Source organism: Thamnophis elegans, chromosome 4, assembly GCF_009769535.1.
Source record: "Thamnophis elegans isolate rThaEle1 chromosome 4, rThaEle1.pri, whole genome shotgun sequence".
NCBI lineage: Eukaryota > Metazoa > Chordata > Lepidosauria > Squamata > Colubridae > Thamnophis > Thamnophis elegans.
The window spans coordinates 70664156-70691338 of NC_045544.1; the positions used below are offsets into that span (position 1 = coordinate 70664156).

At 35.7% G+C, this 27183-nt stretch overlaps 1 protein-coding gene across 1 annotated transcript in view; it reads right to left on the reverse strand.

Moving 5' to 3' along the window:
• Window positions 1–368: 368 nt before the first annotated feature.
• Window positions 369–27183, reverse strand: part of PLD5 (phospholipase D family member 5) — a 79687-nt gene continuing 52872 nt past the window's right edge. Inside the window, 11 exon segments of the mRNA XM_032217126.1 lie at window positions 369–601; window positions 956–1070; window positions 2498–2565; window positions 2568–2662; window positions 3918–3971; window positions 3973–4055; window positions 6512–6709; window positions 10267–10394; window positions 23497–23611; window positions 26340–26419; window positions 26422–26507. Of these exon segments, the coding sequence (XP_032073017.1) occupies window positions 369–601; window positions 956–1070; window positions 2498–2565; window positions 2568–2662; window positions 3918–3971; window positions 3973–4055; window positions 6512–6709; window positions 10267–10394; window positions 23497–23611; window positions 26340–26419; window positions 26422–26507 (1255 nt within the window).

The window sequence follows — 27183 nt, forward strand, 5'->3', positions numbered from 1 at the left end:
TGTTCTAAGAATTTTTTTTCCATAATCAAACTTGCTTTCTATATACATTTTACTATATAGCAGAGAGAGGTAGAAATAACCTTTAAACTAAAGAATCCAGCATGCTTTTAAATGTGAATGACATATGTCCAACCCAACAGCAAAGCCAAAAGACATTCATTGTCAGCAGTAACAAATCTAACATTTGTAAATAATACAGTATACAGAATATAGTTTAAAGAACATTTTATGTAAGTGTGCTTTTTTACTATAAATTATTATTTTTTAATTTTTAAAAAAGTCTATTGTCCATAAATAAGAACGTGGGAGTCAGCGTCAGTCCTACTCTACTTCTCCCTTGGCTGTGATACTGAACAGTACAAGGGGCGTCAGTTCATATTGCTTATGGCAGACTTATTGGCTGCAGCTTTGCTGTGTTTGTAGATTAGACAGTTTGAGATCTTTGCTGTTGAACTTTTAGCATAATGTGAGTACCAGTCCCTTTCAAACACAGCTTTAAGTTGCTTAATGATGCTGGTTTTGTTCCCAGTGTCTGCATGGTTGATAACAAGACCAGCTCCAGCATTCTGATTAAAATAGGTCCCAACCCAGTCAAAATTACCTATAAGGTAAATGAAAGGACAAAGTTATGTAACAATTGGAAAACATTCCCCGAGAACAACTCATTTTCTTAATTAAACTTCAGGCTGAACACTTTTGACATTTTATATCAAATATAGAGGCAGATTGAATTTATATGCTCTCCCTGAGAATCTCAGCTTCATACATAAGCAGATTGTGTCACATGCTAATTTTTTCAAATCTAATGTTTACTAATAAAACAATATTTTATATAAATTATTATATCAATTAGGTTTTATTCTTCAAATGCTTTATACTTAATCAATTATTCTAGATTCAAAGCTACAAACAGTATACAAATAATTGGAACTGGCTCATTCAATTATTTACTTACCAATATAAGCAGCTCTTTCAGTTACCACATATTTATTGCGATTTAGCTTGAGAAGAGAAGAGTTTTTTGGCTCCTTAATAAAACATGCACTTTCTGATTCAAGATCAAAGAATTTCTGTATTGAATGAAAAAAAACTTCACTTAGAGATAGCTAATCTCCACATTGCTGAAGGAACTTTAAATTTAAACATGCTGACCTATCAGATTTGGAAAAGGGAAAATAAAATCTATAAAAACATTATGAAATAACCTAAGTTTTGATTGCCTTTTGCAAAATTTCCACATTAATAGACAAGTTGATTTTCAAAAGCTTGATACATTATTGCTAGTTGTGATTATGTAAACAGTAAGTACAGGTAGTCCTCGAGTTATGACAACAATTGAGCCCAAAAGTTCTGTTGCTAAGTCAAACATTGGTTTAGTGAGTTTCCCCGTTACCACCTTTTTGACACCTTTTTGTTAAGTGAATCATTCAAGTTGTTTAGTTAGTTACATGGTTGTTAAGTGAATCTGACTTCCCCATTGACTTTCCTTGTCAGAAGGTCGCAAAAGGGGATCACATGACCCCGGAACACTGCAACCATCATAAATATAAGTAAGTTGCCAAGTGTCTGAATTTTGAACACAGGACCACTGGGATGCTGCAATGGTGGTAAGTGTGAAAAAAAGCCATGTTACTTTTTTCAGTGCTGTTGTAACTTTGAACGGTCACTAAATGGACTGTTGTAAGTTGAAGACTACCATAAAGACAGTAAGTAGCATGTCCTCAAACTGATACCCTAATTCACTACTATTACTTTGATACAGCCTAAAATAAGAGACCGAAAAGTTTCAGTTACAATTCATTGTTGCTATTAGCTTTATTTTATTTTCTGGATTAGAGAAGTAAGCAATTCCCCAAACACAAATAGTTTTCCTAAATCACATTGAAACCTAATCCAGTTTTTCTGAGATTGGACATAGCTATAGTTTAAATTAGTTTTAAAAGAATCAAAACCTTCCTCTTTAAAATAAAGAGAAAGCTGTGCTCCACTCATGGGAGGGAGGGAGTTACAATAGTTCTTTTTAGAACTTTGCTATAGGAGAAGAATAATCATATTATTGAACAATACATCTGAACAACTCTTTAGATTTTAGGTAAAGAGGCAACAATATTCTTATACAATACTTCTGAGATATTATACAATACTCTAATATTCCAAGATATTAAACAATATTCTCCATTCATATTATGAAGAAAATTTTGAAAGTTTCATAGAATCAAAGAATCAACATAACAGTATACCACAACAGCAACCATGCTTAACTGGCAAGAGGGGAACCAAACACAATCTGAGCAGAAAATGTGCAGTGAGATTAATATGGAAACTTGAAATAATGACTCTCGGTTTCCATTATTATATTAAGAGGAAAGAAGACCCTGTTTTATTTTGCTGTGGATTTACATTGGAATTCATATGATTGAGATACAACACAATTGCTAAAGAAATGTACTAGAATATTGTTTTAGCTATGTAAACAAACAACACAAGGAATACTTACAACTTTTAAACTACAGTCAGAAACATCAGTGCAAATTGCTTTAAGAGATGAAATAAAGTTAAAAGTGGGGGATTTGTTTCTTTGGAGAAACTTATAAGGAGTCGCACTTTAATATTGCGTAGAATCAGTGCTTCTCTAATCTTTCCATCCAAAAAAGGCCAATACCTATAAAAAAGCAGCACATGTTATTCATTTTTTAAAATGAAAAGTCAGAATTTTGATGTAAAAACAAGACCGCAACCAAGCAATTCTGAAGTACCATGACTCTCATACAATATCTCACACTGAAACTCCTGAAAAGCAAGAAACAGGTAGATCTTATCAACTTGTTGAGAAAAAAAAAGTTTAATAGCACTGTCAAGGTCAAACTGTACAACTAGACAATGAAGTAGAAGTCCAAGAATGGACAAAAGTAGAGCTAGAAATGTGATAATGATCCTAAATGTGTTATTTTAAATAGAAGTGTTATAGACTGATCTGTAATCAGCCTGGTAATACGATATTATATTTTATCTTTTTTTTTCAGTCAAAATTTAGAATAGTATTAATCAAGGGGTGAAGCCCAATAGCATTTTATCAAATTTATTAGAAATTTTAGAATTGTGAGTAGTGGTGTAAGTTTCTTTTCTTTTCTTCCATAGAAAAAAAATAGAATATCTTGTGGTTATACTGACTCAAGGATACAAGGGCTGGTTAGATCGCTTTTTCCTTAGGACTTCACGTGCACATAAGAAAACAGTGAATCACATGAAGTTGACAGGTCACATTATTAAATCAAATTATATATTTTCCCATTGAAAACATAATGCATGGTAACAAGTCTGAATAAATGATGTATTAAAAATAAACATTAAGTTGGAAAATTAGGAAATAAATTACATTTTTGATAGTACATGACCAATTGCTTATCAACATAATGAAATATGCTAGCTATAGAACTGCAAAGGAAGAAAAATTTTTTTGCAGGATTTGTGACTGAAGCTCAGCAAAATCTACAAAACCTTTTCAGGCTTGCTACTTTTCAATTTAGTTGGGTCTGACATTTTCTACAGTTTCCAGCCAACGTATCATAAGAATTCTGGAAACAGAAGTCCAATTACTACTAGAATAAATTATTTATTTGTTAGATTTATATCTTGTATTTCTCCCAGAAATTCCAAGTAATACATAAGGGTTCTTTCATTCCATTCTTACAACAAACCTATGAAGTAGATAGTTGGCTTAAAGTTATCCAGTGAATTTGAATGCTTGAGGGTAGGTTTGGTTTTCCTCGATCATAGTCCTAACATTTTAATCCTTCTACAAGTTCCTGAATTTGCTAAACTGGGAAAGAGAGTTCTTACCAATGTTTTTCTCAGAAAATATAATGTATTTATGTTAATATAACAATACATAATTAAAATTTCTGGTTTCTACTCACCTTGTCTCATTTATTATATTAACAATAGGCAAATAGTCCATAACAGCTATATATAAACTGTTCAGCATTATCTACCACACTATAGATTGCATCAGTATCCAAAGTCCTGTCTTTAGGGCATAAGAGCTTTGGAGAATTCTGTGGAGAGAAGGTTAAAATATATTAACAGAAATATAGAAGATCTCATTTCAGGTTTTTTATGTAGAATTATAAAATCATTGTACTCACACTTGTAACAAGATGGCCTGTATAACTTTTAATATTTTAATAGTTTATCATGACATCATATCAATATATTTATGTTACTTATATGCTACCGTGAAAGTATTTCTGTTCTTAAAAGCAGGATATAATTGTTATCTCTGATTTCTCTAAAAGGGTGTTGGTTGAATTCATAATTATTCTGCATTAAATAAATAATGCAGAAGTTATTTAAATCATGTACAGTAGTTGCAAAATCCACCATTAGCTGTAATGGAGTCTTGACTATAATTAAAAATGTATGTTTGCAACATTATTCATAATTTCTCTGGATAAATTGGGGATACTCCAGAGCAGTGACGTGCAGTCAGGGGAGGCAGGGGAGGCAGAGCCTCACCATTGTCATCATGAAAAGAAAAAAAAATGTAAAAGGAAAAAGGCAAGAGCTGAGGTCAGTTTGCAGGGAAGTGCTCTCTCCCCAAGTGTAGTTTGATTGCAGGCAGAGCCACGTTGTCTTTTCAAACCTGTAATCAGTGAAGCTGGGCTGGATCCTTCCGGGGCTGGGGAAAAGTGTGTGTGCTCCAGAATGGCTTTTACTGGCTTCCTGCTTCCTCCTGTTGCCTCCCTGACTCCCTCCAATCCAACTTTGTGTGTGTGTGTGTGTGTGTGTGTGTTTGAGATGGGGAAGGGAGGGAGAGAGGGAGGAAGGAGGGGAAGGGAGAAGAAAAAGAAAGAGGGAACTTATTTTGCAAAGGAGAAAAACAAATGCTGTCACTTTAAATCGGAATTGAGCATGCCTGGCTGTGGAATTCTGGGAGTTGAGTCCACAAGTCTAAAAAAATTTGTGTCAGTGCCTCACCAGCCATAAACCTCATCGCATGTCACTGCTCCAGAGTAAATGCTGGAGGGGCAGGAATAAAAAATTAAAAAACCTTCAGCAATATCATTAGCCAAAAATATTTAATGGTATGGTATAAGGCAAATATATATAATTTTCTATTAATTAAGCTTTAGTTGTGGTGCAAGATTTATTATGCTGCAGCTCCTATCTTCTGGAACATTCTCCTCAGAGATTCAGCCGACTCCCACCTGTATGACATTTAGGAAATTACTAAAAATTAGTTGTTCTTCCAGGTCTTGGGGTAGGGCAATAGGGAGCACCATAATTATACACATTAGTTTGCACACGAGAAATACTTTAAAATCTTATCTTTTCGCTTTTAAAGAAGGGAAGAAGTTTCAAATCAGCAATGACCTGATTGTCAAATCAGGTGTCAAATACTTCTATGACTTTTGTCCTTAAGCAATGTCTGTAACTGAACATATCAATGTTCATCAGAGCAGCTTTCAGATGCTCAATATATTCTCTGATTGGTGTCTGACCTGAGTTTCAAATTTGGAGGGATTCACCTGTGCCTTGGTCAAGCTGAAATAGAATCTTTCCTTTCAACTGCAGGCTGTCTTCAACAGATGTATGGGAAATTTCTAATAATTTCCTTCATTATTGCGATAATGGTATCACATAATAATATCCAGAATTTTCCCTTATGATCACCAGCAGGGCCAATTTTAGGATTACAAGATAAAATACTATAGAGAAAATTACACTTTAGACTGCAGGCAAGAAAGACTGTTTTGCTAAAAAAGGGATTTAGCAGTTATTTCTATTTTGGCTAAAATACAACTGATTAGTGACGCGAGTAGCCCGATCAATATAATAATACCTTGGCTTCTAAATCTTATAATTTAAGTATCTATTAAGGAAAGAAATATTTTAAGGCTGTAACTAAGGTAAGAAATATTTTAAAGGCAAGGAAAGAGGAAATAGAATGGGAAAGATGTAATATTCACTTATAATTACAAATAAAATGATCAGTAACAGAGCTGAGTTTGGTTTGGTTAATGTATTTTCTTCTAGAACAAAGATACTATTTTCTGCCTCCTTTCATAGGCCCAAAAGATTTCATAGGAGGGCCACTGTATTACCACCAAGACAGTTTCTAACATTGCTTTACTAATAAGGCATATATTAAATATATCTGCACCTCCTTAGAATCACATCTTCTCCTTTAAGTTCATTTTTATTCCTTATTGCTGCCAGAATTTTTCTGGGTAAAAGGAAATCATTGAAAAGTAGACTCTGAGGACATCCATATCATGTACCAATAAACTTCCTTCTTACACATAAAGATGCAAGGTGTTGCTTCCTGCTTGTATTTTTTCACGCTAGTGGCATCTCTGAGGGAGATGTGTGGTTAAGAAGTTTGGTATATAAATAAATGCATGGCACTATTGGATTTGCAAATATTGTGTATGTTAGGGATATAATTTTAGGGGAAAGTAACTCAGGGAGCAGCTAAAAATTATCTAAAAACAAGAACAAAAATACTCACTGAGACAAAGATTTCTGACTTGGTTTCATTCAACTTAAGATGCAGTTTATTTTTAGTGCTATACACTGCATACAGTCTTTTAGACCAAGTGGGTGGAACTTTGCTCTTGGATTTCAAGGAACTGTACAAGGCAAATATTCTGTGTAAATCTAAAACCAGGCAACTGCAGTTGTATACGTGATGGCCAAGCTCCTTCATCTGTGAAATGAAAGTATGTATTACTAGGCACATTGTCTATTAAAAGAGCTTCAAATGACAGGTTGGTGTGATTATTAGATGTTCTTTTGCTGCAAAGTCTATTACTTATGTTGAAATATATATACATATGTTGGAGCATCTCAGTCTAAACTAGAATCCTGTCGTTTTGTCTTCCTTTGCATTATTGTTGGTGCTGGAAATAATCAACAATAATAGCAAAAATAATAGGACAGTTTTTCATATTATAACCAAATAGCTTGTAAGCAGATAGTAAATTCCTGTCCTGAGAAGGACAGAGATTCAGCACATGCCTATTTTATTTTAAATTATTTTAAAATAAAAATGGACACAGTGATTATACAACGTAAGTTTTAAATGATTGCACAACATTCCAATTCCTGGAAAAACTATTCATTTATAAAATCGTCTTGATTCACATTTGCAGGTGAACATAGTACACTACGTTTCTAGCATCAACTTCATTCATTCTGTACTCAAACATGATGCTCTGCACATCCTGTAGGTTCCACTAATTCTTATAAATCTCAACTAGCATGTCAACCTACAAGGAAGGCTGCTGTAGTGCCAAAGAAAGAGCAATGCATGATAAGGAACAGACAGACCTAAAACTTAGATTCTATCCCTCTAGGAGGGACAAGATGATTGGAGAAAGAGCTGAGCAAAATATGAGTACAGTGCATCATCTCAAAGGTGCTTTGAGGCTGTAAGTTGATATTATGCCACTCCTGCAGAAATATTTGCTTTCATATTAAACGTATGTGCAAAAATGACCCATTCTTCTACTTTGAAATCTTATCCCTTCAGAAGCTGAATATATTCTTAGGCTAATTTTAATTCACATATGGAATCATTCATATGGAATCATATGAGCTAGAGTGAGGCAGTGGTTAGAGTGCAGTACTGCAGGCTACTTTTGCTGACTACCGGCTGACTGCAATTTGGCAGTTCAAATCTCACCAGGGTCATGGTTGACTCAGCCTTCCAAGGTGGATAAAATGAAGACCCAAAATATGAAAGCACTTGTCACATCTTATGCAGGCTTTTATATACACGAGGTTATCCCTTTTTTGAAACAACAGCACTAATCTGTTCTTTTAGAATCAAATGTATTTCACTGATCACCTGTGTCCCAAGACAGCACATGAGAAACTGGAAACTATTGTGGGAGGGCTGGCCAATGCTGATACCACCCCTGCTGCCAAGATCCTGCCAATGTTGCCCATCCACCCAATGCTGATAATGCCTTGCCCTCCACCACCATGTCTGCCACTGCAGGCTGGACTGGACAGCCAGCAGGCAGATGTGGTCTGCAGGCCATAAAATGTCTGATTTATAGGAAACAATGAGAATTGCCTCTTGTTTCTTTGATAATAGGGCTACAAAAATAAATGGATAGCAAACACTGCAAAAATATTTTTTCCAGTCTTGCTAAGAATAGAAGCCAGCAACAAAATCAAGACTAAACAACGCCCTTAAAAATATATTGGATTAAACGTGCATAGGGCTCACTTCTGACATTTTTAAAAGCCCAAATTCACTTTGCATTTAACAATTTCTCTGATAAATAAAACACAACACACAACGTACACACAGAAACAAAACCATGGCTAAACACATGTAAAGTAGCTATTAGGGTATCAGTGTTTAATTAGTGATTTCCTACTAGTTTAGAATTTAATATGAATGGCAGATCAAGATTGCAGAGAATATAAACAGGCATCTGTTATTAGTAAAGTGGAGAGTTTGAAGACAAGATCAAATTCAAGTCTCCTTTTCTGAAAGCTCAAAATCTGATCTAATTTGATCTATTTGTAAACTAAATTTACAATTTGTTCAATGTCTGGAAACCATCTGTTATAGCCTCATACCCTGAGATACGTTGAGATATAATCGCTAACCAAGTTTGTCTTTGTCTCTGGTGCAGGCTGGCAGATGTAGTGATTTCATCTGAAGTCATTTGATCAATATTCCATCAAAGCAGATACGTATAGAAACTGCACAGCATGATGAGACATATTTATATATCCATCTAGAATGGCCATACATTTTGCTCACATGTCTGGCCCTTCAGTGCAGTAATCTTCTGCATTGCAGCCATTTGGATTACCATCACTTTAATAGTTAGAACTTGTTGCGTCTGAAGAAGAGAAGCAACTTAGAACCGAGGAGAAATTCCTGCCAGTTGGAACACTTGCCTCCAGAGGTGTGAAATGCTCCAACACTGAAGTTTTTAAGTTGATGGTTGGATACCATTTGTTTGAAATGGTATAGGGTTTCCTGTCTAGGCAGTGGTTGGACTAGAAGACCTCCAAGGTCCCTTACAACTATGTTATTCTATTCTATTCTTTACTGCAGGCAAGGAATAGATCATCTTGCTTTCAGAGATATGTGCTGAAGAGAAACTTGCACAAGCCTAATACATTCCCTATGTCATCTAGAAGTTGTGGAAAAAACATGATACTTTTGCCTGACGAATTGTGGTGCAAAAAGAAAAGTAGTAGTGGAATAGGATCAGGATTCCATTGCACTCAGTTTCTGTCTCCCTTTATCTACAGGTCATGTGGGTCTGCAACTGAGTTGCTTCAAACATTATTAGGTAATGGGTTGTTGGGGGAAAACATCATCCAATCTGTTGCATTTTATAGTCGTGAAAAAGCTAGTATCTACCAAATGTCATGTAGACCCACAGTGACAAAAGCATTAGCTCTAGAAAACAACATCATTGATTGTTGACCATAAACCTATAAACCTGCTGCATTGCCCTCAGAAATAATTATTCTGCATACAGACTATTAATTGCAGAGGGGTTTTTTAAATGAATTTCCTACCAGCAGTATGAAAAAGAAATAGAAGAACTATTGGAGGAGAAACACTTGTATCCAAGTTATATGCCACTTGAGGATCTAATTGCTGAAGCAGAGGTGGTATTCAAGCCAGTTCTCTCTGGTTCGGACGAACCGGTAGCAGTGGCTGCAGGAGGCTCCACCTACCTTCCCCCGACATAACGCACAAGCAACGTGCATGTGCAGAAGTCAGTGCGCATGTGCACACGAGGCATGTGTGCTCACATTTGTGAACTGGTAGGGAGGTAAGTGACTCCCACCTGTGCTGAGGTGTTATACATGGGAGAATAATGTACACACTGGTACATGGGCAATTGAACTGAGCCTACTAAAATTAATAATACTAATAATAGTAGTAGAGGTTGCCATACAACCTATTGTATCATATTACTTTATCTAATTTTAGAAGATTCAGTTAAGAACAGTACAATTTCCAGAGTTATGTCATGAAATGAAATAATTTAGATTTAGATTTACTTTTTTAGATTATTGTCGTGTATGTATCACTGTATACCCACACAACGAAATTCACATAACACCCAGAGACACACATCACCATAAATGAATAATAAATAATAAATACATAATTATAATATAAATGATCCACATATACAAAAGCCAATGGCTGTATCTGCCATAACAAAGTTAATTATAATTTTTAAAGAATTATTTTGCAGTTTAAAGAACTAATACCTGCCCCAGTGAACTCCAATCTAAACTGGCACTTCCAATGTACACATGTTGCTTATCCACAATCCAGAATGATGACTGCAAGTGACCACCAGTATAAGCAATTAAGTTTACATATATCACTTCGGCACCTAAACAAAATAAAAAATATAACAATTAGAGCATATAATTAAATCATCTTGTCTTAAAGATAATGATCACATAAAGTCACATAGAGCTCAGTGAGACATAGTTCAAAATATCTGAGGCTGAAGTTGTTTTAAAAATAGACTGGCAGAAGTTATAGAATTGTAATTACCCATCTGCAGACATTCACAGATTAAAATGTGTCTAGAAAATGTTTCTCAATTCATTGTATTCATTTTGATTATGACGATGGCCTTGAGTTAGTAATTATGTATTGACTGACAGGTGGAAGAAAAGTATGCTAGGGTAAACAGAGCACTTGAATTCTTGTAAATGAAGCTTTCTCATAAAATAATGCCACATTTTTGAATTTTACAAAAGATAGCATCCTTCAACTTCTAACCTCTTTTCCCTCTGTTTTCTCTTACCAACAAAAAAGCTGTCCAGGAAGAAAAGATGGAATAACTGTTCAATATCTTATTTACAAAGCTAGGACCCCACTGATCCAAAAGTATACTTTATCATATCATTACTATACTACAATATACTACTGCACACTAAGCACGGTCTGGAAGACCCTGACAAAAAGTGGCTAAATGGAAAAAGTTATATACATTCGAACACAGAAAGAATGAAAAAAAATAGCTATATCAAAGGTTTTAGGATGTAGCACAAGATAGGTTTTTTTAGAAGCCTGACATAGTGCAAATGATGTATGTTCTCTCTAAATGAAATATAAACCCATAGTTTTTGTTTTGTTTTGGTCATTCATTAAAAGGAAAACTTTCTAGCTTTTCAATGAAAATTTTAACTAAAAAAAGTATTCCTAATATTCAAATATTTTTAAAATGCCACAATGCAAATAAAAAAATAAGCAACTGCACAAAGCATTGTCAATGCCAACTTGATTGGAACTTTTAATATATACTAATAGAAGAAAACATTATTTAAAATATGGAATAATGGAATGTTATCTACTAGAGGAACACAATTGTTCCTGAATCCCTCTAAAGGAGGGAAGGATGTCTACCAAATCAAATGGAGCAATTGTGGCTTGATTGGCCATAATCAACCCAGCTGGAATCAAATGCAGCATTTTATGTCACTCCTCCCATTTTTGTCATGCAGCCTAACGAATGTTCCGGTTGTCACCTCTTTTGTCCCTTAATCAATTGCTTTCTCTAGGCTGAGACACTGAAGAGTGCTACTAGATAATGAGAAATGAACCTGTGAAACACTGCTAACAGCCTTTATTAACAGTGATTGTATTACATTAGAGCAGCAAAATGTAGTTATTTTTCTGCTTTTATTGTATCCATGGATTGCTGTCTGTGGCTTCATTTAAGGATACCCAGTCCCAGAGAGAGAAAGAATTAAAAGCGCCAGAGAGATGAACTGGGCTGAGCACTGAGGCTGTAGCTGATTCAGAGAGATCGTTCCACATGAAGGAAGCCAGCAGAAGCAGCTTAAAAGATGTTAAAGGAAACTGCTGGTTATTTTGGCCAGCAGCGAGTGGAGTTGACAGAGAATCGGAACTGTGTCTATTATTCCGGCTTGCAGATATATAGCTTCCAAAGAAAATGCTAGAAGCTCAGTTGTAAAGAAGCTGTAGCAGCCCAGCAACCTGATGATTCGTGTGGCAAGGAGGAGAAGATACCTGTGACACAATGGTGACATTAATCTAAAAAGGTTTGTGTGCAAGTGGAGGGAGGAACCTAAATTCCCACACCATCCTGTCCTCCTTGTTCAACTTAGTGATGAGAAACAAGGTCATCTAGAAGGGATGGGATTGGGAGAGGTGGAAAACTAGAGAAAAAACACTAGTGATTGCACTGGCAATGGCAAACACTCCTGTATAATTGATCTTAGAACTTGGGATAGAAAAAGCTTAAATGGAGGCCAGAAAAAAAAGGGGAAGGGGAATCAGAAAATCACATCCTGTCACCTTTCTTTGCTAAAGAATAGCTGTTTATTTCTTGTGAAAGTATTCAAGAGTAAGCAACTGGCTGAAGAGTTAACAAGATACTACTTTAGTAAAACTGCCAGGATGTTGGATTTATTATTTACGCACAAAGAAATAAAGAGAGACTAGTATAGATCTATTTAAATCTATTTAGCTCTCATCAGCTAGCCACACCCCTTTCTGGGGTTTCGAACCCAGGCTACTTGCATATTAGATAGATGTATTAACCTCTAAGCCATGGGCTTTCCTCACTTTGTCAGCTATACCAGAGGGGAGATTAAGTGTTTTCTGGTGAAACCGGTCTATCCGGTCAACCTGTTCTACCCAATATGGGATGGAGCATACTGCTTCCATTTTCGCCTTTCAGGCCCAGTCCAGAAGCCTTCACAGGTAGTCACTTTCATGACAAACAATTTTTTTGTGTTGAATTTATATTTTACTAACAAATAAAGGGAGACTGGTATAGATCTATTTCAAGCTATTTAGCTCTCAACAGCTAGCCATACCAGAAGTACAGGAGAAGACTAGAAAGATGCAGCTGAGGGTCAGAGTTTCAACATGGTGCCGAAATGTCTATGGAGCTGAAAAAGCTACTTGGATGAGAAGTGAAATGTCTTCAAAGAAAAACCAGAAAGTGCTGTTACTTCTTGAAAAATCACCTTGGGTACAGTACTGAAATACATTTGTCTATGTATTTATTTATTTAAACAATTTATACAGCATACCATCTCATAGCAGTGATTCTAATAAAGCACATGTAACAGAAATAATTCTGTATGTTACTTCAGGCTTGCATCATCCAAATAATTATTTACAAAACAGCCCGACAATGATTTCCCCTTCAGACATCCAAAGTATCTTTCTTTTTCATTCTTTGTTGATCATGATTCTGCATTCCATGTTGGAATCTTCTGCACCAGGATTGTCCCCAAACAGACACCCAAATAGTGACCAGCCAATAATAACCTTTCTTAGTAAGATAAACAATTCATATACTGGTTACTATCCATGCCACCTGCAGCATTTCTTGTTCAAAGTAAAGATAGGTTTATCTCATCTGTGTGTATGCCCATCTGTGCTAGCTAGGATCTCTAAAGACAATCAACAAGGCAAGCCAAAAATAATTGCCTATTTCTTGCCAACCACAATCTACATACAAGCAGGGTTGGATTCAGCCGGTTTGGACCAGTTCGGGCAACCTGGATGTTAATTTTACATCTGGTTCACTGAACCAGTAGTTGCAAGGACTGGCTGGCCCGCCCACCCTGCCCCTTTGCTCGCAGGAGTCCTCTATGCAGCCCATTCATCATGCCAGGTAAGTACCCTGCAAGGAGGCTATGGGATGGTGAAAAAACGGGCCTCTGGGAAGTTCCAGAAGTCCGGAAACAGGCCTGTTTCTGGCCTCCAGAGAGCCTCCGGAGGCCAGGGGAGGCCGTTTTCACCCTGCTGGAGACTTGAGGAAAGCCTCCAGAGCTTGGGGAGGTTGAAAACTTCCCTCCCACTGAGGCCCACGTCCATCGACCGAGGCCATGCCCAGCAACCAGGCAGAGAACCGGTTGCTAACATTTTTCAATTCCACTCCTGCATACAAGATACCAACACCTACTTGGGATTGTTTTAAGAATACACATTGATGCTGTTGAGGTATAGTATGTTGTAAATGTGGTTTCTAGAAAACTGACTCAAAGTATGATAATGAAACTGCTTTGTGTGTGCAACTAATTGATAATTGTAACTTTTGATACGCTGATAGAGCTTCTGGTGCTCATTTGAAATATTAAAGAGGATTAAGATTTATAAAGGTTTAGTGAATTATTTCCTATTTTGGCCTCACTGGGGGCCAAAATAAAATGTGGCCTGGGGATCATAGACAGCCCATACCTGCCCTTAGTTGCAATAAAAAGAAAATTAAATCAGAATTGTGAGGCATAAAAGTATTACTTTCTTTTATGTATTATTTATCCCACAAGAAACAAATAATTCAATACAGTAAGTTTGTATACTTAGTATAATTTGATCCCAAATTATATTTAATTGTTAGTTGTGTATCACCAATTCAAAGGAACTTTCTGAAGAAAGAAAGTGATATATTTTAATTAGTTCTCAGAGAAAAGGAATTCATTGTTTTTTAGGAGACAAATTATTTCAAAAAGAGATTAACCACAATAAGAAGAACCTTTTTATTTGGATGTGTTCCAATGGCTCAAGATCATATCTCCAGACATTTTAAGCTTCCCTTTTAGCATTTTTGTCAAAGGCCTGGAGATGTTCCAGAAATTCCATTAATGCAAAATCTTTGCACTCAATAGGTTAAGCATAAAAATAGAATACTCTTATTAACAACATAAAGCTATTTTATTACTCATCCAATTTTTAAACTGAAAAGTATTTTTATGTTATCCAAGACTATGATATTTAAAATAGTTTAATTTCTAGTAATACCTTCTATTTAAAGAAAAACCCACCGCTCTGTCCCTCCTCACTGCTTTCTCATTTAGTAATAGCTTGGAATAATTCTTTCCCCCTCTAACTCTTTTCCCCCTTTTCTATACACAACAAATACAAACACTACATTTCAAAACAGAACCAAGCCTTGGAGATTTTCTAGTCTAACCCCCTGCTCAGGCAGGAAATTCTATACCATTTCATATTTGGTTTCAGTATTTTTTACTGTTTCACATAATCACTGTTTTTTTTCATTATATTTCTATTGACATATAAATGCATATAATCACCGCTTATAATAACATATATATTATTATGAAGTACATATTCAGTATTTTTTCTTTTTCCTTGTTAATTCTTCTGTAGTCCAGTGGTTCCCAAACTTGGCAACTTTAAGACTTGTGGACTTCAACTCCCAGAATTCTCCAGCTAGCTCTTCTGGCTGGAGAACTCTGGGAGTTGAAGTCCACAAGTCTTAAAGTTGCCAAGTTTGGGAACCATTGTTGTAGTCTAATGGTCAAGTCAAAAAGGTGTAATTACTTAACCCAACACACAAATTAACTCTAGAATTTTCTCTTTTGCACTACAGGTATTTCATAAATTCTTATATGTGTATGACGTGTGTGTGTGTGTGTGTGTGTGTGTGTGTGTGTGTGTGTGTAGACATAGATTGTTGCTGTTTTCTGAGTATTTATATCACTTAGTTGCAAAGTCTACTGTTTTGCATTGCACTCACCATAACCAATGTTCCCTCTAATTTTTTTTCAGTGTGAGCGGAAAGTACAGTGTGTGAGCGGCACAGTTTCATGCCTGAGCACCTAAGAGAAGCCACAGTTTGAACTGCTGTCGCGTCTGCTGGACATTTGCGCAACATTCCAAGCGTCAAGCGCCAATTGCGAGCGAGGTTTCAACCCAATGAATGCCAGGCATGAAAAGTGCCACTCAAACACTATACTTTTCCGCTCACCCTGAAAAAAAAAAAGGCTCTCTGCTCAGCTTTTACATTGTTAGACTGGCTAGAGAGAGACATGGCACCAACAGGGTCCTGGGTCCTGGCATTTTGCAGGCAACCTGTCCTCTCACATTCTTTGGAATGCAACCCATCACTGTGAATTAGATTTTGCCAATATCCTATTAAAAGATAATCCTATTATTCTAAAATACGACTAACTCAATATTAAAAACTGTAAATATTTGATTGCTGATAAATAATAGCAGTAATTGTTATTTAGTATGAGTAAAATCAGTATTGATATATCAATATAATATCTATCAAAATTGACAATAAACACTAAAATAACAATACAAATATATAATGTGAAATATAAGCTAATAATATAATATATAAATGCAACATAAATGTAATAAAATAATTTATCATGAAACTCTCCCCCTTTAAAGTAGTAAGATCAATTAAATAGTCTAGCAAGTTTGGACAATAGCTATATGTTATGTTACTTAAGAATATATATACCTCAGAATCAGATACAACATCCACATCATTTCCAACTGAGTCAATAAAATAATATGCCATGCCAAAACTATTTTAAATAAAGATATGAAATTAATCAAGTATTGCATTTATTTTTCAAAATGAATGTACATTTTTAATATTATTTAAGTTTTGTACCCTATCTTTTCTAACGTTAACTTTTAAAAGATTTACATCAGACTACAATACAAGTAATTAAATGAAGACGAAAATAAGTGTTTTGGCATATTGAGCTTTTTATATTTCTTTCTAATATGCTTCCTTAGTTGAGAACTCCTCCTCAGCTTACTTACGCATTAACTGTTTGTTGCTTTTATGGTTTATTCATTCACTGCTCCCTCTTCAGTTTTTTTCACAGGGGGCAGGGCTTCCTTCCTCCCTCCTTCCTTCCTTCCTTCCCTCCCTCCCTCCACTCCTTTGGCCACCATTTTGATCCAATTCTCTCTCTCTCTCTCTCTCTCTCACACACACACACACACACACATTCTTGGGGGGGGTTGAATTACTCGGCCTCACTGCGCAAAGTCGGCTCAGCATGTGTTCGGCCCCCACTTACGCCGAATCAAATCCGCGGCCGGTGGGACCAGGGGGTGCATTTCAAAGCGCCAGTCCTCTTGCTTCTTCTCCTTCACCAGCAAAGCTCCCGCTGGCTTCCCCGCCCATGGCAGCAGCGCCTCTCCCTCCACGTGGAGCACCTGAGCTGGCCCCCCGCGTTATCCCTCCCCCTTCCTCCTCTGCCCGTGCTTTTGAGGCCGCGGGAGCTAGTAGGAAAGCGGCGGAGGTGGAGGCGGCGGCTCGGCCGCTTTCCTACTAGCTCCCACGGCCTCAAAAGCACGGCAGAGGAGGAAGGGGGAGGGATAACGCGGGAGCCAGCTCAGGTGCTCCGCGTGGAGGGAGAGACACCATTGCCACGGGCGGGGAAGCCAGCGGGAGCTTTGCTGGTGAAGGAGAAGAGCAAGAGGACTGGCGGCCTCATCAAAACAAGTCTGGGGAGGTCCTTTGCGGGCGGCCAGTTCTAGCCGCCTGCAAAGGACTTCCCCACGTTTGCTTTGGTAGAAATCTCTGCGCGGCAGTTAGAAACCTCTGCGCGGGGATTTCTTTTCATGTGCGCGGCCATGCATGTGCGCACCTTAGAGGGAACAGTGACCATAACTAGTCCTCATCCAATTTAACAACAATTAACACTGCTGAGAAATAAGCCTTTTAAATATAATTCTATAAAGTCAATATGGAAGCTGCACACATGCCATTTGTCCTCTTCTAAATATCAGTATACAGTAGTAGTGTTACCTATAGGAAAGAGGCCTTCACCTGATACATTGAACACACTAAAGCTCCAATATATCTGGGATTTTATTAGCACAGGAATCCGGTTTTCATGAAGCCCTCCCAGTGTAAAATTCTGCACAGGAAGTTTTATTATATATAGATCTTCTATATAATACACCACTCTAGATCCTGGATGGCCTCATTTAATAATTTCATGCACTATATCTGTTCATGTGACAGACCAGAACCTCATTGTGTAAACACAATGAACTAAGAGACTTCCTCTATCAACTGTAGAGGGGGCATGCATAAGTACAATAACATGCTTATCGTCCCTGTCATTGTATTTTTCTTTTATTCTTGTTCTCATTTTTATTTGACAAATTCTAATAATATATCCGAGTCCATCAGCAGCTCAACCAGATCCTGCTGGGCCACAACATACATACATACATACATACATGCATGCATGCATGCATGCATGCATGCACGCACGGCACGCACACACGCCCAGCAGGATCTGATTGAGCTGCTGATGGACTCCGATAGCGAGGAACCATATGAGTCTGCCATGGAAGATGTAGAAGACCCTCGGCAGGGTTCAGACTCGGAGCAGGAACCAGAGAGGCTGGTTGGCCACCAGGAGGCGCCTGAGGCTTGGAGCAGTGGAGAGGATCTAAGGCAGTTTTTTCCCTGATGCTAAAGTGCGTCAAGCTGAGAAACAGAAGCAGCAACTCCGTAGGCAATCTCATAGACGATACTTACGCACTGGTGGTTGTGCCTGAGCCACTCCCAAGAGGGTTTATAAGGAAGGGCATTGGGAGGGGACATTTGCAGGAAACAACCATTCGAACTCTTATTGAAGAAATCTGTATTCTAGTTGTGTCTTGTAGAATTATCTGAGTGCTTTCTTGGAGCTTCTGGGTTGCTGTCAACCGATTATCTTGAACGTGAATTGCCTGGGCCTCAGCAAAGGACTGGTTATCGCATTCATTAAATATTGGCAAACAGCCACTATGTGTATGTGTATGTGTGTGTATGTGTGTATGTATGTATGTATGTGTGTATGTGTATACACACACACACACACACACACAAATAGATATATATTTAGTGTCAAGCTGATATAGGAGGAGGACCTGTGGCTTAGTGGTCAACACAATCTGCCTAAGATGCAATACAGCACAGATTCGAATCCCAGTAAGGGTATGGCTAGCTGATGAGAGCTAAATAGCTTGAAATAGATCTATACTAGTCTCCCTTTATTTATTATCAGCACAAATACAACACAAACACACACACACACACACACACACACACACACGTGTGTGTGTTTGTGTTGTATTTGTGCTGATAAATAAATAGAACTGACAGACATACTGAAAGCTTCAGAAGTATAAACATATTTATATCTCTTTCCCAGCAAAGAAATACTTTTTTGGGGACTCATTTCCCAATAGTCTTCACTTTCTGAGACTGCTTCAGTTTGAAGGGGAATTACTACTTCCTGCCTTAATTAATTATATTTTTGTAATAATTGCTATTAACCAAAAAAGTGATTGGTATACAACAAGCCATAAATTAGCAGGTACCATGGTTGAAGAAAGTGGTTCCAATGGTTTGGATTTATTAATAGCTCCATAGCGAAATCCATTTTTTAAATATAGTAGATACTATATCTCTCCTAAACTATTCATACAGATCAATTTACATTGTTCATATATTTGAGTATTAGCAGCTTAACATTTTCTAAGATTGACCTACTTCCCAGCACCACAGTATATCTCTATAATCATAAGAAAATTAATGTTTTCTATATCTTTTCTTTATCTACCTCATTACACTGTCACATAATCAATAAGCATTTTGCAAGTATTATGCTCAAGAGGTGAATATGGCACATCCTATTGAGAATTTTATCTCTCACACATATAATATACTTCCCAGTTTAGACTTAACATTTGCATGGCAGATTTTTTGTTTTCCCTTCATCCTTTATGGGACTCCCACCTCTGATAAACACATATACATCATTCTATTCCCTTTAGCAGAATTTTCACACTGCAGAAATGGAGCACGAACTAGGACGCTCCCACTTTGGCTGAACTGGTAGTAGCAGCGGCGGGAGGCACCACCCAGAAGCGTCACGTGCGAGCGAACTGGTAGTAAAAAATTTGGAAACCCACCACTGGGCATGACATAAGACATGTACAAGAAGTATTATAATATCTAGTTTATACTATAATTCACTACACCTTAATACAGATACCTTACAACAGACTGTTTAAACTATCCTTTGTTTTCTACCAGCATCTGCATGTCTTAAAAACCTTATCTATTCATCTTCTAATCTTGAATAAAGACTGTCTTAAGGTACATAAATTCATCTACTTGCTTTAACTCTTCACATTTATACATAACATATACAGTGAGTCACTCCATTTTCCTGTCAGATGCAATTGATTATCTGAAGCATTACCTCTGGGCCATTCTCTCCATTGTCTCATATAATCTATCTTAAATTTGCTGCAATTTGTTTGGGCATCTTCTGCATACAAAAGTATTCTACACAGACATTGACATTCCCAACTAACATATCTGTAATGTCACCACAAGTATTCCATTATGACATTTCTCCATAAATGCCTAAATCTTATATAGGTATTATCATACACACTTCCTGTTCTAAGAGTTCCATTTAATCTGGGGCAAGTTTACTTCCATGATTTATTGCTTTTATTCACTTTTATCATTAGTTTTCTCTAACAATGTTCCTACTCACATTACTGTGTTTCTGAATAACCTCCTAAAGTGTGGAAGTCTGGTCTGCAAATCCCTTGCCCAATAGATGTCATAGCTTCCCAAAGTTGTGAGTCATTTAACAGAATATCCTATACATATTTTAGGTTAATTCTATGATACATTTGAATAGGTTTGCTTTATATTTGGAATTTCTCTTTCACCCTTCCCATTTCAGATACATTGAACAACAAGATAGAGATAAGCTTGAAACAGAATCTGTGGGGCATACATTCTGTATGTCTTACTTTTTTTTTTTAAGAACTCACCATGTGGACCTGCAATTTTAAAATACTCTTACTGGCACTTGGTAAAAATATAGAGAAAATGTTTGTATAGTAGCAGCATGAAATAAAGTGAAAAGCCCACTACTCTAATGCAGACTCAGATAGATTTCAGGTTGTCTGTTCATTTGAATAGGACTTAATTTTTTTCCCATTTATGCAGAATGGCAGATTAATGGCACCAGATCAGCTAACAAGTCTTTGAAAGACCTGGAAGTAAAATCAAAGTTTACATCCAAGTACAAATGCAATTTACTGGATCACACCCGAATCCACAAGCGTCAACATTCAAATATAGAAGCTCCATGGGAACTTAAGGGAGACTTTCCAATTTTTTTTTCCAATTTCTTTTCTTTAATTTATGCATGTCTAAATTGCCACATTAGTTTCTCATTCTAGGATAACTTACCACCATTCTGTTTGGCCATCTCATCACAGCATCTGGTTTCACACCTCCCTGCAAAGTGAATGAGAAAATGAGCCTGATTTTGATGTGAATTCAAAGAAGTTCCAGAATGGGAGTGTTTTTTTTAAAAAAAAAACTTTTACCTCCCACCTCCCAAATAGATGCAGTGCATCTAACCTTAGGCTTCAGAATATTTGCTAACAATAAAAGCCATGAACTTGTTTTTCTCCCTGTAATATTTGGTTAATGAAACTATGTATAAAAATTAGTTTACATTTCCCATAGAGCATCTTGAATAATTGAATGTTGACACGATAATGGTTTAAAGTATTGGTGAGTTGAATGTTGATGAATGTTTATCTTCACTAGATAACACAGTAGACCCTTTTAGTGCCTGACATAGACATAGTAAATGAGAGTAAATTATGAGTTACATAAAAGCATAAAAACCCTATTAAAATAGTAACAAGGATAGGATATAGAAATATAACTGCAGTAGTTCTGCATTTCTGTAAATGCAGTATGAAGTACAGAGATAGGTTATTAGAAGGAGAAATCTGCACCGGATTAAAATTATGGAAATTTTAAACTGCTTACATATTATTTTCCTGTTAATAAACATTACCATTCTTAAAGCTTTTCCATAAAACAGATTATAATTTCGGCACGTACCATCAATGGCCTCTTTGCTAGTTTTGTATTTTAAAGAAATTATATTTGTTCAAATAGCATTGTAAAATAGTAATGGTAAAATATTGTAAAATAAAATACATGGGACAAAGAAAAGTTAGGGTTTCAATTTTTGATTTTTTAAAACTATTTATTTAGTAATGTAGTTATATTATTTAGTTATCATATATGACATGTATCCTTTATCACACCAGCAATACAAGACCATTTATTTTTAATTGATTGCCACTACAAGCAGACTGATCCGTAGAATGTAAGAAGCACTAGATTTGGATCTAACTTAAAAAACCACACCATTTGGCTAACTTCTTAACTTGTCATATGCCACATTCATGCAAATAATGCTCTTAAATGTAAATGCACATAGTGCCAGGATAATTGTACCTATCAGGATTTTTGTGTAGTTTCTAAATTTAATAATAATGCAATTGAAATACTTTTTCGTTAAAGAAAATAAATGTATAGCTTTGATTTGTTTGCTCAAAATGTTTTTATTTCAGAAAAAACTGGTTTGTTAAACACTACAATCTTCTAGGTCTTCAGTACTGTATAAACACTTTACAAATAAAATAGTTACATTTTATTGTAAATGTTGAATATCCAATTTTACTTCATTATACATCAATTACAACATGAAAATTTATTCTTTGACAGAACTGAAACAAATAAATATTATAGTCCATAGAACAAATATTTCAGTAAAGTTGAACATTTCATCAGCTTAGGTATAAAATTGGCAAAAAAATCTGAAATCTATATAATGGATTAAAAACTATATTTGGATTTTGTAATAAACAGTTACATTTTATTCATACATTTTGTACACTTACATATTACTAAATTGCTGTATCACTTGGACAGAAAAATGTTCAGGATCTCTCATCATACTAATAGACTTTATTTTCCAATATGCAGAGAGCTAAATTTCAATTATTTGTTTAAAAGCTTATTAATACAAAATTGTATTATGAATGTCTCCTCTCAGAATGTGCCATATTAAAATATATGGTTTATAAAGTATATTTCCATTTGACTTCATTGTGCTCTGTTTAAAATCATGGTGATTCAAAATTAAGTAACACAGAGAGACAGATTTCACTCTACCACCATGAAAGTATATACCAGTAGCTGTCATATATGCTGATGCCCAATTAGGGAATTTGTGATATTTCAGAAAAAAATTGAGCACATTCATAAGTTTGTTATTTGTTTACTATCAGCATCAGTTTGAAGATTTATAGATCTAACAACACTGCTTTCTGTTTAATATGGATTGCCATAATTTGATCAAAGTGAAACTAGTGTGGGTTCCTACCAGTTTGGACCGTTCGGTTAAACCGCTGATGGTTTGGCAGCCTGGGTCACTGCTGGAACCAGCAGTGACCCAGGCCTGCCACACTCCCAAACCGTTTTCCTGATGGTGCCTATGGCACCACCATCTTGTTTTTTGCTTATGTGGTTCACAGAGCAATTTTTATTGCAGTACGCATGTGCGTGCAATGCACATCAAGTGCCCACCCACAAATGAACCGGTAGTAGTTCCTGCCAGAACCCATCAGGGAGTGAAACCATATACACAAATACAAATACTTAAATCGTGTTCAACTTTTCCACAGAACTAAATGAAAATCAAAAATGCTTGACTTTACAAGGCATAATCCAGCAATGGTTTTGCATACCACATCAACACCCCATATGTATGATGTAAGCAATATAGCTTTATCATTATAATAAGACAAAACAAAGTTCATGCCCTTACCCTTTTTTTCCAAGTCATTTAATAATTTGGACTTCTTGTGAAGAATATCACTCACTAATTTGATTTCAATATTTTGAGACAACAGTTCTTCCAATTTTTCAAAAATTTGCTGCCCCTATAAGGAAAATATTCATTATTTACTTATGTAAAACATTGTTATGGTCCACCATTTTAAACCAAACTTTGGGCAGTTCACAACCCAAAAATAAAAACAATGTATAAACATGGAATTAAAACAAAAAAGGCTAGGGTGCTACAACTAAATTTTCTCATGCATCGCATTACAAGTTCATTCCATGCCAATCTCAGCAGTTGGTGGAAAACCTAGGTCTTAAGTGCTTTTCAGAGTCTAAGGAGATGGGGAACTTCTAGACAGAGGCTGCCATAGAAAAGGCACACTTCCTAAGTCCCATAAAATGGCAGCATTTATAGGAAGGGGGTGAGCAAGGATTACATTATATATAAAATCAATGTGTTTATGGAATCTGCAGAGGAATTTATTTTTGAATGGTTTTCATATACACAAAAAGAGATTTAATATAGATAAAAAGGTAATTGGGAATTGAAACTGAATTGTATACAAATGATGAATGCGGGATGTACAAACTTTTGCTGAGATTTGAAATGGAGGAAGAGCATATATATTCTTTTTTTTTTCTTCTATCTATATTTCCTTCACACTTTTCTTAATTTTTCACCTAATCTCATTTTTCCTGTTCTTTACCGTATACTATTTCATGTTTCTCTTTGATCTATGAAACAATTTTGATAAACATTATTTTTTAAAAAAAAACCAGTACCATTGTGTCTGTGTGTATGTACAGAGGTATATAATATGATAGTTTTTCTACAAGACTTTAAAACTATTGCCTGGAAAAAAGGACTTGAAGCTTACAAAATCATGTAGATAGTATCAAGCAGAATGATCTCTTGCATTCCCCTTAAATAAGAACACCATGCAAGATGTCTAATTTTAAGCCAAAAAGTTAAAATAATTGGAAGCCTTTACACGATCACAAAAATCAGTGGGCAATTTGAAAAGCAATTAGATGCTAAATTTTGACAGCATCTTTGGCATGGAGATTGCAAACTATATTACTTCTAAAATCCATCTTACATATTCTGACTTTTTAAAAGAATTGCAAGGTAGGATACTATTGCAAGCTTCTGATTACATTAAGTTGCTAATCGCATTTTAGAAAATTTGGTGGTGGTTCCTCTACTGATACAAAAAAAAGCTTTGATTCAATCCAAATTACATTTTTCCTTAACTTATGAACACAATTGAGCCTCAAATTTCCATTGCTAAGCAAGGACTGTTGTTAAGTGAGTTGTTGATATAAATAGATGACTGAAAATTCAATGAATTTATGAGAAAGAATAATTGCTATTAAATTAATATAATTCTAGGTTTCTACATGGATACAAAGAGAGATCCTTAGTATGGGGATGGACAGATACTGATATATATATATTCTATTTAAATTGCAGTTTCTGTAAAAAGATTTTTCTAGATATCCATCTTCACCATGGGGATATAATTTTAAATGGAATCTAAATGATCTGTCTCAAAACCATTATGTGAACAACTATAATGTGATCTCACCAATATATCGGCAGGGGCTTGGTTGCAAAAACTGATTTTTTTCAAGGCCTGTTTAGCCAATTTTGTGATAGTTCAGTCTCTATTTATATGAAGAACTGACAAATTGGAATTACATCAATTTTAAAATTGCAGGTAAATCCTTCTTAAGAGTGTAAGAGCAAAATGTAGTATTAATGTTTGGGATTACCTTAATTATTCCTTATAAATGTATTGATATGCTAAATATGCTAAATGCCAGAGTTGGAATAAACAAACATTCAATTAATTCCTAAACCTCTAAATCACTTGTTTTGGAAGAGTCTAAACCTTCCAAATTCCTGAGTCTGTTTGGATTGAGGTAGGTTGTAAATACAGTATTTTAAAACAAACAATCCTACTGAATTTCTGATAGACAGCTGAACAATATTAGATAGACATTTGTAATTTATAGGAATTTGACTCATGGAGCAGGAATACCCTAGTTTAACCAATTTGTGATCTTGTATTTAAAGAATATTAATTACATTGCTTATAGCCTTAACTTGAGACTAATTCATCAAAATATAATTTTTCATGAGTTGCAGCTATGTTTTTATAAAATAATGTAGACAATAAAATTTCCTTTTCATTACTATGAGACTTCACAAATAGCACAAAAATTACATTTGCCATATATTAGAATACTTTTTATTCTAACTATAGAAAAAAAAGGACTGTTTAAAATTGCTGTGATAAACTAACATATTACTAAAGAACAAACCAAATAAATTTGACTGACAAAATGGGCACTGTTTATCCTTTTATTGCAACTTCCCATCCTCATTAAATAACAATTCCCAGAATCGCAGCTGGCATCATTGCAATCTGAGAATCAGGAGAGTGCCAGGACAGTTTATCAGAGTATGTAAATTAATTTAGTAATTTTGAAATAGGTTTCTTTAAAAATAATTTTATTTTTTGTCTAAATACATATGAAAAATATCATTATATAAAACATGAAAAAGTCCATGATCAAGTTAGGAAACTCTTTATAATCTGATATCACCATTTTCAGTATTAAACTTATATGATCTGAAATATTAATTCTTATTCTGAAAGGCTATTCTACAGGCAACTACTTCAATCTCACAATGGGAGTAACAGAAAATTATTTTCTTATTTAAATAAAATCTGAAGGATTCAGACTCAGACAAGATTGAACTGTAAAACTGTAAACCAAGAGGACAAAAAGACTTGAAAAAGTTTTTAAAAAATGTACCTGCCATGAAGTTGGATGGCTGTGACTGAGGTTCCATTGGGAAGACACTATGTCAACAGATGCTTTAGCCATATTAAGTAATTCATCCATCCCTGGAAAAGAGACAAATGGGATGGCGCATTGTCTGAATAGTTTATGCCTTCAGGAATGTTTTCCACAAGAGTAACTCTGAGAAGACACAAAGAAAACACAAGACAGGTTTCAAATGTTCCCTTTTTATAAATTCATCAGCTCTCTGGGGCTTTCTTCAATCTCTGCCTGTCAAGTGCTGGAGAAATCAGGAAATCCAGGCAATTCAAATCAGTATAAAGATTTATTGCAAGTTTAAGCTCTTTACAAGAATCTGACCAACTGGCTGTCAAGGGGAATGACCGGGAGATAAGAGAGGCATTTAAGGTAGGCTGGACTTAGATCTCTTGCGGGCATGCAGGGACTGGTGACTTATGACTCCTTTGACCCTTCCCTCAGGCTCAGCCTGGTCATCTGCTACACTGCCTTAACTGGGGTTTGAATTGGGTGTGGAGTGTGTCTGTTGTGGTACATTACTCCACACATACTTGCATCTCTGCTAGCCTTCCTGCTTTGTTATGTCATATTTTGTTCCCAAAGTAGCATTAATGATTACAAAGACTATCCGCTTTCCATTTTAAATATTTTAGGATTATAGAGAATTGTAAGTCAGACATATTAGAATCTATATTTGCCTTTCATTAGTATAGTGCTGCTTAACTTAAATTGGAGTTTGACTCTCTAACATCTCAAGACACAATCCTTTACTAATCTTGCTACACTTTCTATTGCTAAAAGCAGAGGTTATGTGGAGTGTAAACTAATATTTTATGTG